The sequence below is a fragment of the Pelophylax lessonae genome (genome assembly GCF_965119305.1).
Source record: "Pelophylax lessonae genome assembly, chromosome: 11".
Classification (NCBI taxonomy): Eukaryota; Metazoa; Chordata; class Amphibia; order Anura; family Ranidae; genus Pelophylax; species Pelophylax lessonae.
This window is the reverse complement of record NC_138778.1, coordinates 228,664,171-228,677,336: the sequence shown is the minus strand read 5'-3', so window position 1 is coordinate 228,677,336 and position 13,166 is coordinate 228,664,171. Positions and strand designations below refer to the sequence as shown.

Here is a 13,166-nt window from a genome sequence, read left to right as displayed (position 1 = left end):
GTAGCCAATCAGCTTCTAGCTTCAGATTGTTCAATTAACCCCTTCTGGACCGCCCCATGCACATATACTGCGGCAGGGCGGCCCTCCTGCTCAAAATCACATACCTGTAAGCAGGGCTTTTTTTTCTCAGAAAATGGGTGCAGGAACTCAGCCACAACCCCCACACACACCCTCCACACCGCATCAAATACTGGGTGAGGTCAAATTTCACTAAGAGTGGAAAGGTCTTAAAGGGGCAATAAATATCAGGAGTGTATTACGTATAGAGTGCAGAGTTTAGGGGTGCACTACGTGAAGAGTTCGAGGGTGTGCTGCGTGCAGAGTTCAGCCTTCTTCCACAGCTGTTTTACCTCTGCATCCCTCAGCCACATCTCACTTTCACCCTCTTCAGCTCTGACGTCTGCATGTAACCCCCCCCCCCCCCTTCACTGCCCCATCTTCTATCCCCCATCTTTAAAAGCTCCACCATTTTCCACATATCTTACTTTTGTTGCTGTATTAAGCTGAAGCGCCCAGCCGGCTCTAGTACCTCCCCTCACACTGTAGGTGGCTCCGCCTCTCTCACTTGCAGGGAGGTCATCCAGTGGGGGTGTCAGCATCCACACTGTACCCCGGGCACCTACATCCCCCAGTGTCCCCATCCTGCACTCATCGTGAGCCGCTCAGGAGATCCAATCTGTGGGAGCCATTGGGTAACAAACTGTCACTTGTAAACACAGAGGCCGGACTTCTGTGTTTACAAGTGATACTGGTGAGCAGGGAGGAGAGGACCTGAGCCAGAGGTGGTGGAACTAAGTTCCAGCTGAATAAAAGCCCTGCCTGTACGTGACTTCATGCACTGGGGCATGCGCCGCCGGTGACCTGCCCCTGCTGTCATTGGACACAACAGGGGCCAATCAGTGGGTCCGGCAGGCCTGATGTTCGAAACACGGTGATCTTTCTCAGGAGAGGCAGAACTGCAGTATGCCTATGTAAACAAGGCAGACCGCCGTTCTGTGAGAGGGGAAGATGAAGATCTTGTGTTTCTGCTAATCAGGAACACAAATCTTGTCTAACCCCAGTCAAAGCATCTCCCACACAGTTAGGAAGCACTCCCTAGGCACACATTTAATCCTTTGCTCACCCCTGAGTGTTAACCGCTTCCTAACCAGTGACAGTGCATATTTTTAGCACTGATTATTGTATTAGTGTCACTGGTTCCCACAAAGTGTCAGTTAGTGCCCAATTGTGTGCCGCAATATCGTGGTACCTAAAAGAAAAGGGGGGGGTACCCACGCGCTGTCTAGCTCTAAATGTAAATAAATGACACCAAAGGAAGAATTGCTGCATACACCAAAATGACAAATTCCTATGTCAGATAAATAGATAATGTAAGAACAAAGGTGCTGCGCTACTCTGAAGTAGTAAATATATATGTGAATAAATCTATCAAAGTGACACAGTGCTGTGGTATTCAATAAATATATAAATCGATGAAAGTAGCAAAGTGTTGCAGTATCCAATAAATAAATAAAAATGGCGAGGTAGTACAGATGAATAAATAGTGTAAAAACAAAGGTGCTGCGCTTTCTTGAACTAATAAATAGATATGTGAATAAATCTATCAAATTGACATAGTGCTGCAGTACATAGATCTATCAAAGTGACAAAGTGCTGCAGTATCCAATAAATAAATATATAAATCTATCAAGGTGGCACAGTGGTGTGGCATCCAGTAAACAGATATAAATGTCTAAAAATATTTAAAAAAATTGGTGAAAAGAATCAATATGACACCAATATAAACTAGTACATTGGTGCAAGCATAAATGAAAACACCAATAATTATTACATTAAATCTTCATCTTGTGACAATCGATCTGATAAACCACAGTTTCTAGGTGGATGCGGAGTAGCAGCAAAGCACAGAGACTCTTAACTGTATTAACCAAAAAAGTAAATCAGGGCGAATAAAGAACCTATCTGGTGGAGAGCCTCACAGGGCTCTAATCAGATAAATCAAAATAAAAGCACATGTTGTCTCTGTTGCATGGAGAAGCCTCATCCAGGCAGGGGATGGGAGAAAGCAGAAAGCTAAGACAATAGATGACTAGCACATTGAAGTAATCCTCAGTGGTTCTGGCTGCACTAGATCCTTACCTCACATCTGCAAGGACAGCATGTAAAGCGAGAGGGATGTGTCCAGGTCCTGTAGTTCGTGCCAGGATGTTTCTTGGGGCTCACGATGGTAGTCAATAGACGCCGGTATCCTCTCTGCTCCTGACGTTTATGAATGGTCCTAGAGAGGTGGCTCGCAAGGGGGTGAATAGGAGAAGAGGAGGCTCCGATAGTGTGGTATATTTATTAAAAAAACGCAATATAGCACTCACATGTACAAATCCAGCAATCTATATGTCCGGGCCGGCTTGTTCTCCGGCAACACTTCCGTATCAGTCGGCTGCCCAACTCGTGTCGTCACCGTCACGTGACTTCTTCAGGAGAACAACATCCTTCTGTGACCTCCCTGGAGCTCTGTTCTCTTAATATATCATGTCCAATGTGTGTGTTCCTGTATTATATTTGTGCCAAATACCTTAGTTATAGTGCTGCTCGGCACTTCCGTAACCCACAGGAGCTCTCTTCTACTGTATGCTCTAAGCCAGGGGTCTTCAAACTATGGCCCTCCAGTTGTTCAGGAACTACAATTCCCATCATGCCCAGTCATATCTGTGAATGTCAGAGTTTTACAATGCCTCATGGATTGTGTAGTTCAGCAACAGTTGGAGGGCTGTAGTTTGAGGATCCCTGCTCTAAGCACTGCAGAGGGGAGGGGCTGAGATCCCCCGCTGACAGCTGGGAGAAGAGGAGGAGAGCAGCAGGAGATCAGCTGAGTGCTGAGCGGCGCTGAACCGAAGGTATTTGACACAAATATAATACAGAAACACACATATTGGACATTTAAAAAAAAAACAGTAAGAGTGGATTCTAGGGTTTTTCAAACACTTTAAACTAGGGCTTATTTTCGGGGTGGGGCTTATATTGCAGCCCTCCTCGATAATCAGACTAGGTCTTATTTTCGGGTAGGGCTTCGGGGGAAACACTGTATCTGTTTATGTATACCAGTCTCTCACTGCTCAACCCAGCAAATTCGGAACGGCAGCGTGATGCCGTCACCATCACATAATTTCATTCCTATACGCGTGACTTCTTCAGTAGGACTAGTATAGTATAGTAGGACTAGTATATACAGTGCCTTGCGAAAGTATTCGGCCCCCCTTGAACTTTGCAACCTTTTGCCACATTTCAGGCTTCAAACATAAAGATATAAAACTGTAATTTTTTGTGAAGAATCAACAAGTGGGACACAATCATGAAGTGGAATGAAATTTATTGGATATTTCAAACTTTTTTAACAAATAAAAAAACTGAAAAATTGGGTGTGCAAAATTATTCAGCCCCTTTACTTTCAGTGCAGCAAACTCTCTCCAGAAGTTCAGTGAGGATCTCTGAATGATCCATTGTTGACCTAAATGACTAATGATGATAAACAGAATCCACCTGTGTGTAATCAAGTCTCCGTATAAATGCACCTGCACTGTGATAGTCTCAGAGGTCCGTTTAAAGCGCAGAGAGCATCATGAAGAACAAGGAACACACCAGGCAGGTCCGAGATACTGTTGTGGAGAAATTTAAAGCCGGATTTGGATACAAAAAGATTTCCCAAGCTTTAAACATCCCAAGGAGCACTGTGCAAGCGATAATATTGAAATGGAAGGAGTATCAGACCACTGCAAATCTACGAAGACCTGGCCGTCCCTCTAAACTTTCAGCTCATACAAGGAGAAGACTGATCAGAGATGCAGCCAAGAGGCCCATGATCACTCTGGATGAACTGCAGAGATCTACAGCTGAGGTGGGAGACTCTGTCCATAGGACAACAATCAGTCGTATACTGCACAAATCTGCCCTTTATGGAAGAGTGGCAAGAAGAAAGCCGTTTCTTAAAGATATCCATAAAAAGTGTCGTTTAAAGTTTGCCACAAGCCACCTGGGAGACACCAAACATGTGGAAGAAGGGGCTCTGGTCAGATGAAACCAAAATCAAACTTTTTGGCAACAATGTAAAACGTTATGTTTGGCGTAAAAGCAACACAGCTCATCACCCTGAACACACCATCCCCACTGTCAAACATGGTGGTGGCAGCATCATGGTTTGGGCCTGCTTTTCTTCAGCAGGGACAGGGAAGATGGTTAAAATTGATGGGAAGATGGATGGAGCCAAATACAGGACCATTCTGGAAGAAAACCTGATGGAGTCTGCAAAAGACCTGAGACTGGGACGGAGATTTGTCTTCCAACAAGACAATGATCCAAAACATAAAGCAAAATCTACAATGGAATGGTTCACAAATAAACATATCCAGGTGTTAGAATGGCCAAGTCAAAGTCCAGACCTGAATCCAATCGAGAATCTGTGGAAAGAACTGAAAACTGCTGTTCACAAACGCTCTCCATCCAACCTCACTGAGCTCGAGCTGTTTTGCAAGGAGGAATGGGCAAAAATGTCAGTCTCTCGAGGTGCAAAACTGATAGAGACATACCCCAAGCGACTTACAACTGTAATCGCAGCAAAAGGTGGCGCTACAAAGTATTAACTTAAGGTGGCTGAATAATTTTGCACGCTCAATTTTTCAGTTTTTTATTTGTTAACAAAGTTTGAAATATCCAATAAATTTCGTTCCACTTCATGATTGTGTCCCACTTGTTGTTGATTCTTCACAAAAAATTACAGTTTTATATCTTTATGTTTGAAGCCTGAAATGTGGCAAAAGGTTGCAAAGATCAAGGGGGCCGAATACTTTCGCAAGGCACTGTATGTGATTGTTCTTCCTAAACAGAAGTACAGTGTGGGAGTCAAAAGACAGTATCTGTCTCATGTAAGCTATAAATGTAGAGGAGATGGTAAGATTTTCAGATGGTAAATTATAGAACAGATGATTTAGAGATGGTTCCACCTGCTCCTGGTGCTTTTCCACTGCATGGAACCGAACGGTTCGGCTCGCTTTTGTGCTTTTCCATTGCTGGTACCGCATGGTACTGTGTAGGAACGGTACGGCGGCGCTTTTCCACTACATGGAACCGAACGGTACGGCTCTCTAAAACAGTACCAGCTCGATTGTGGTTCCAAAAGGTACCATACCCGGTACCATATCCCACAATCCTTTGCATGCAGCTGACTGTTTGTCACTGCTAGCCACTGATTGGTGAGAGAATCTTTGTTATCCCACCCACTTACTTTAGTACTACTTTAGTGGAAAAGCAAACCATACCGAACCGTTCCAACACCGTACCATGCAGTGGAAAACCAAACAGGGCCAAGTAGAGCCGAGCCGGTACTTGCAGTGGAAAAGTGCCATAAGTGGGAGTTTAGATCAGGGGGCCCGTTTAATGTGGTGCTTTGTAATTCCCATATGGGTCCCAGTGCTGGCCTCCCTAACAATAACCAACTCTCCTCCTTGTTCTTGTCACATGATGTACAGTCCATCACACACATTAATATCTGTGAGGATGATTATTGCAGAAGTGAATTTCTTACCATTCATTGTATCTCCTCCACAGGAAATCACAAGTTGACGCAAACAGCGAAAGTTATAATCAAGATATGTGAGCATGAGGTGAGATCTGCTGTTTGGAATATTTTTATATGTGGCCCATCTCTGTTGCGTATAGACAACAATATGAATACAAAATATTAATGACCCTACCCTCTCTCGTCCCCTTGCCCACTGGTCTCCAAACTGTAGCCCAGGCGCACTATTCATACCATTGACTCCAACAGTGGGTCTCTATTCCTCCCACTGACACCAACAATGATGCATAAATCCTGTCATTGATACCAACAATAATGAATGGGCACTATTTCTCCCATTAATACCAGTAATGGGGCACTATTCCTTCCAATGACATCAATGATGGGGCACCATTCCCCCCACTGGCATAATTCATCCCACTGATACCAACGATGGGGCACTATTCCGTCCACTAATACTAATGATGGGGCATTATTCCTCCCACTGATACCAATGATGCGGCGCTATTCCTCCCACTAATACCAATGATGGGGCACTATTCCTCCCACTGATACCAATGATGGGGCACTATTCCTCCCACTGATACCAATGATGGGACACTATTCCTCCCACTGATACCAATGATGGGGCATTATTCCTCCCACTGATACCAATGATGCGGCGCTATTCCTCCCACTAATACCAATGATGGGGCACTATTCCTCCCACTGATACCAATGATGGGGCACTATTCCTCCCACTGATACCAATGATGGGGCACTATTCCTCCCACTGATACCAATGATGGGGCACTATTCCTCCCACTGATACCAATGATGGGGCACTATTCCTCCCACTGATACCAATGATGGGGCACTATTCCTCCCACTGATACCAATGATGGGGCACTATTCCTCCCACTGATACCAATGATGGGACACTATTCCTCCCACAGATACCAATGATGGGACACTATTCCTCCCACTGACACCAATGATGGGACACTATTCCTCCCACTGATACCAATGATGCGGCGCTATTCCTCCCACTGATACCAATGACGGGGCACTATTCCTCCCACTGACACCAATGATGGGGCACTATTCCTCCCACTGATACCAATGATGGGGCACTATTCCTTCCACTGATACCAATGATGGGGCACTATTCCTCCCACTGATACCAATGATGGGGCACTATTCCTTCCACTGATACCAATGATGGGGCACTATTCCTCCCACTGATACCAATGATGGGGCACTATTCCTCCCACTGATACCAATGATGGGGCACTATTCCTCCCACTGACACCAATGATGGGGCACAATTCCTCCCACTGATACCAATGATGGGGCACTATTCCTCCCACTGATACCAATGATGGGGCACTATTCCTCCCACTGATACCAATGATGGGACACTATTCCTCCCACTGACACCAATGATGGGACACTATTCCTCCCACTGACACCAATGATGGGACACTATTCCTCCCACTGATACCAATGATGGGACACTATTCCTCCCACTGATACCAATGATGGGACACTATTCCTCCCACTGACACCAATGATGGGACACTATTCCTCCCACTGACACCAATGATGGGACACTATTCCTCCCACTGATACCAATGATGGGGCGTTATTCCTCCCACTGATACCAATGATGGGGCACTATTCCTCCCACTGATACCAATGATGGGGCACTATTCCTTCCACTGATACCAATGATGGGGCACTATTCCTCCCACTGATACCAATGATGGGGCACTATTCCTCCCACTGATACCAATGATGGGGCACTATTCCTCCCACTGACACCAATGATGGGGCACAATTCCTCCCACTGATACCAATGATGGGGCACTATTCCTCCTACTGATACCAATGATGGGGCACTATTCCTCCCACTGATACCAATGATGGGACACTATTCCTCCCACTGACACCAATGATGGGACACTATTCCTCCCACTGATACCAATGATGGGACACTATTCCTCCCACTGATACCAATGAGGGAGCACTATTCCTCCCACTGATACCAATGATGGGGCACTATTCCTCCCACTGATACCAATGATGCGGCGCTATTCCTCCCACTGATACCAATGATGGGGCACTATTCCTACCACTGATACCAATGATGGGGCACTATTCCTCCCACTGACACCAATGATGGGGGCACTTTTCCTCCCACTGACACCAATGATGGGGGCACTCTTCCTCCCTCTGATACCAATGATGGGGCACTATTCCTCCCACTGACACCAATGATGGGACACGATTTCTTTCCATGATACAAACAATGGGGAAATAGCCCCCCCACACACACTAATACCAAAAATGGGGCATTGTTTACTCCCGTTGACCCCAGGGTATTTTCTGTTCCCACTGGCCACAGTCCAGCCCCCTTACAGTCTGAAGGACAGTAATCTGGCCCTTCGTTTAGAAATTTAGGAGACCCCTGCCCTGGCCCATAGACCATTTTGATTTTGTAATTTTTTACCTTATAAATACCTATGATCCTCCTAGAAAGTTGCTGTCACGTAACCATCCCAGCCTCCTCGGAGTTTACACAGGCAATGGGTGGCGAGTAGTGGGGCACCCGTGTCACTTCCATGTGCTCAGGGACTACACATCCCAGTACGCATTGTGATGGGTCAGTGAAAGAGGAGGGTTGGTTTGTGTGTTATTAGAACGCTGCCAGTAGCAAAGCCAGCCTCCTGACATCGCCACTGTAGTCCCCAAGACGACAGAGAGGCGTGTCCATGACAGCCAGGCCAGACAGGAAGATGCTGCTTGGTGCTAGGTGTCATGCAGACAGGAAGAGGCTGCTTGGTGCTGGGTGTCATGGAGCCAGAAATGTTGAGGTGGCCCTTCTAAGAAATGAAACTTGATGCGCTTGGCCTGAGGACAGGAAGCAGCAATGAGGAGAAATTTAAAGCTGAACTAAGGCTCCATTCACACGTGTACGACTTAGGATTGCAGCTTTGACACAACTTTGGATGGGTGCGACATGGATGTGACTTGTTGTCCCTCTGCAAAGTCAGATTCACTGTTGCATTCAGTTACCAATTTCATGCAACTTTTGATGGTTAACGTTGATCTGTGATCATTGCAGGGAGAAGGACAGTCGGCTGTGTTTACATCAGCCAACCGTCCTCCTTTCTCAGCAGGGAGAGATCGAGGGTGTCAGGCAGCAATCGGAGCCACCTGACACACGCACCGGCTTCAACGCTGACGATCGGGGGCGGGAGCTCGCCGCCAGTGGCGCACGCTTGCCCCCTAGCTCCTCCCAGGCAAATGACGTACCCCCTACGTGGTTTTGCCTGGGAGAGCCACTCTGCCGCCGTATATATACACAGTATGCGGTCGGCAAGTGGTTAAGATTACACAGACATTGTTAAGTCGCGCTACAGAGTCGCATGGCTTTCAAGTCGTACAATGGCGAAAGGGGCCTAATGCATAAAATTGCTCCGATTGCTGCCCGACACCCTCGATCTCTCCCTGCTGAGAAAGGAGGACGGTTGGCTGATGTAAACACAGCCGACTGTCCTTCTCCCTGCAATGATCACAGATCAACGTTAACCATCAAAAGTTGCATAAAATGCATTAGGATAGAAAACAACCTTGGGCTTGATGCATAGAATGAATTAGGATAAAAAAAAAAAACCTTGGGCTTAAAGCATAGAATGAATTAGGATAAAAACCTTCTGCCTTTACAGCTGGAGTTTCTTTTTTTCTGAATCTTTTTAAAATGTGCATTCAGGTAAGGCCAGACATACGCTTGTCGATTTCCCAACGATTTTTGGTTCGACAATCGCAGCTTTGAAAAATTGTTTAAATTTCGCCAATTGTTGGGGCCGCAGCAACGACTGATTTGCACCCATCCAGTGTAAGTGATCAGGCGTGTTGGAAATCTTTTGTTTGTTTTAAAAAAAAAAAATAAATTCTAATCAAAGATGGGAGAATCGTTAAAGAAAATATAATTGGAAAAAGAAATACACGTGAGCTATGACCTGGAAAAAAAGGAAGATTCCCGGACACAAATTTTTATTTTCTGTAATCACAAATCATTTGGAATTTGACGTGTGTATGGCCGTCCTAAGGGGGTCAAAATATTACAATGGGGTTCATGGTTTGTATGATCCTTGGTGGATAAGGTGAGTCTTGCATGAAGATATTTCGGAAGCTGAAAATATTTATGGTCTGGCCCTATTTGAGTATTGATGGGTTTAGATGATCCGAGCGTTAAATGTAATGGGATAATGTGTGGACATGCAACTTACCTATCAGCTGACTGCGTTTGTTTACAAGCCTGATCATCTTCTGCAGCCCGTGCCAACTACTGGGTGTAAGAGACCCTTTTTATAACACTTGGAGGTCTATTTATAACGCAGTGAATGTGACATTCACCAAATCTCTCCTGAAGGCGAATCAGTCACTGCACCAGCAAGGTATACCAGTAGTGATTATTATTGAACAAAAAAATTCTGTGATAATGTGGCCCTCGCCCCTATTAAATATCAAAAATGCACAAGGAGAAAGATGGGGTTTTAGTGGGCCAGTAAGAAGGGACGACCACATTTATGACGCCAAATAAAATTAGAGAACAATTTATTTAATCCAAAACAAGTAAAAGATACATAGACATACATATGTTCAAAGGGTATAACAACAACCAGCATGTATGTGTGAAATACACTCCTAATAGGAGTGCCGGTGCATTTATACCAATAATACAATAGTCTCTGTTGTAGGCGGTCTGGGGGTCCCCAGCAAGCTGACGCGTTTCGCAGCTATGCTTCCTCAGGGCTATAGAGACCAATCAAGACCGGTATTCTACAAAAATATGCATAAACAAGCAAATCAATTATAATCAGTACATAACAGTTAGTATAAACATATCATATGGAACATCGACTCCCACAGCAAAAATTCTACTGACCCCATTGAGATAAAGGCATTTGGATTAAATAAATTGTTCTCTTATTTTACTTGATGTCATAAATGTGGTCGTCCCTTCTTACTGGCCCACTAAAACCCTGTCTTTCTCTTTGTGTATTAGTGATTATTATTATATAGGATTTATATAGCGCCAACAGTTTACGCAGCGCTTCACAACTTCAGGGTAGACAGTACAAATACAATACACTTTAATACAGGAGGAATCAGAGGACCCTGCTCCTTAGAGCTTACAATCTAAGAGGGGGGGTCATAAGATACAAGGGGTAATAACTGTGGGGGATGGGGCTGATAGAGAAGCTGCCGTTACCGCGGGGGTTAGGACGCAATCCAGCAGCTGCGGAGGCGCCGGATTGCTTCCATCTGGAGCTGACCTGGCAGCAAAAGGGCTAAAAGATTAGGTCACCTTTACCAAAAAAAAGGGGGATCCTGTTGCTAAAAACAAAAAAAAAAAAAAAAATATCCCAGCGATGACATCATCCCGTCCTGCCTTGTTGCTAGGACGTTGCTTAGACACTCCCAGCTGTTATTCTTCACCGTTTCTTGAATTCAAACCCCTCCCTTCAAATGCGCTTACTCTCTCTCTGAGCTCAGCTATTGAGAGCTCGCTCTTTTGATGGTGGGAGTGAGTAGTAGCAGCTGGGAGTTTCTTAGCAACATCCTAGCAACCAGGCAGGACGGGATGATGCCATTTCTGGGAGATTTTCAGTCTGGCTTATACCTATAGCAAGGGCATTATTTAACTTTTGGTCAAAACTGCGCAGTTTCTTTTTATTTACAGACACCCCTTTAGTAAAGGTGAACTATGGCTTTAACCCTTTACTGTCCCTTGAAACCAGTGGTCTCAAACTGGCAGCCCTCCATCTGTTACAGAACTATAAGACCCATCATGCCTCTGCCTATGGGAGTCATGCTTGTTACTGTAAGCCTTGCAATTCCTCATGGGAATTTAAGTTCTGCAACAGCTGGAGGGCCACCAGCTTGAGACCCCTGCTTTAAACAATTCAGAATACATGGAAAGATTGGGGATCATGTGACTGCTGTCCCAGTGGTCACATGATGGCAGGAGCTATCATGTGACCACTAGGACGGTCACTGCTGTCCCAGTGGTCACTGGACTGGTCTTTGTGCTGAGAGGGCGTGGTCATCACGCTCTCAGCGCATAAACGATGCCCCCCCTCCCAGAGATGCATATGTGTTAGGTCATGGGTATTCAATCTGTGGCCCTCCAACTGCTGCAGAACTACAAATCCCATCATGCCTCTTCCTAAGGGAGTCATGCTTGTAACTGTCAGCCTTGCAATGCCTCATGGGACTTTTAGTTCCCCAACAGCTGGAGGGCCACTGCTTGAGCACCAAGTTAGGTGGGAGGTTAAAAATGCATTTCAAAATAGATAGCCGCATGCAGTCTTTTGCCCTGTAGCCGGATAATGAGGCTGCTGAAGCTAATACGGGGGGGGGGGGGGGGGGAAACCAAATTGCGCACTTCTCAGTCTCTGGGCATAGGCAGAGACATGGGCACGCCTGTCCTCGAGCAATCAAACTCTTTAAATTTGCTGCTTTCCAGTAGCTTAGGGGTTAACGCTATTTAGGTGATGGCATTTGCTTCATCAGCACGCCATGCGGCCTGGTCAGCATTTTATAATGGCTTCCGATTTGTGTCTGAGATCTCCGTCCTGGCTCAGAACTGACTGCTGAGACCGCCAGCGCCACCTGCTGTTCACAAAGGTCTTCCCTTGTCACCATCCCTAAAAAAATAGATTTGTAAGGTCCTTTTTTTTTTTTTTTTCAAAGCTACCTCAAATGAATTAGCATTATCAATATTGTACACCCCAATTGTCTGGGACGGGTTATGTGCAGATGGAAGAAATTGCACATTGCTGATCGGTTAAAGGTCCGCTATAATTAAAATTTATTTTCTCTAGCGCTCATCGACAGACGTAGTCCTCGGTGATACACCACCTTCGGGTTATGTTACCTCCGCAGGAGCAGGACTAGACAGGAAATTAAAAAGCTCTGGCCACACCCTAGGGGCAGTCCCAGAGGGTATATCCTCTCTCTCTCTGCCTCAGCAAATCAGTTATTTTCTGTCTAGTTAGGAGTAAGGACCTAGATACCTTGCTGGGATCTTAGGTCCTGGCAAGAAATTTTTTTCTAAAAGGATTTTTGGACAGCTTTTTTTCTCCAGTGTTCCTGTGAGATCTTCAAGCAAGAAAGCTGAACTGGGCGACGGGCTGGATGTTGAGATCCGGTGGTCACCCCAGTTCAGCCTACGAGCGCGTGCAGGCCATAGCTCCGCGCTGAGTCGGCCGCGACAAAGTCCCATTAAAGGACTGAACCCGCGAGTTAAACGTCTCGCTGAAACGCCAAAGACCATGAGTCACGGCGTCTGTATCGGTCGACAGCCCTCCCGCCCCGGTGGAGAGGGGTACTGTCAGGAGTTGGTGCCCGCCTGGTTCCGGTATGGTGAGTAGTATGTTCCCCCTGTTTTCCCTGACGGGTTTTGTGGTGAACGCGGGCCCCTCTCTGTATGGTAAGAAAGAGTTTCTTTCTATCCTATAACATGTCACAAATCCTCCTACTTTGAGTGTGATTTTATGTGTGCAAAAGCCAGGAGGCTTGGTTTGGGAGCTAACAATCTATTGTA

At 45.7% G+C, this 13,166-nt stretch overlaps 1 protein-coding gene across 9 annotated transcripts in view; it reads left to right on the top strand.

Moving 5' to 3' along the window:
* Nucleotides 1–13,166, top strand: part of ZMYND8 (zinc finger MYND-type containing 8) — a 190,857-nt gene that overhangs the window by 108,683 nt on the left and 69,008 nt on the right. For all 9 annotated transcript variants that reach the window (XM_082272173.1, XM_082272167.1, XM_082272174.1 and 6 more), the window contains one exon: nucleotides 5,599–5,654. In XM_082272173.1, coding sequence (XP_082128299.1) covers nucleotides 5,599–5,654 — 56 coding nt within the window. The remainder of the gene's footprint in view (nucleotides 1–5,598; nucleotides 5,655–13,166) is intronic.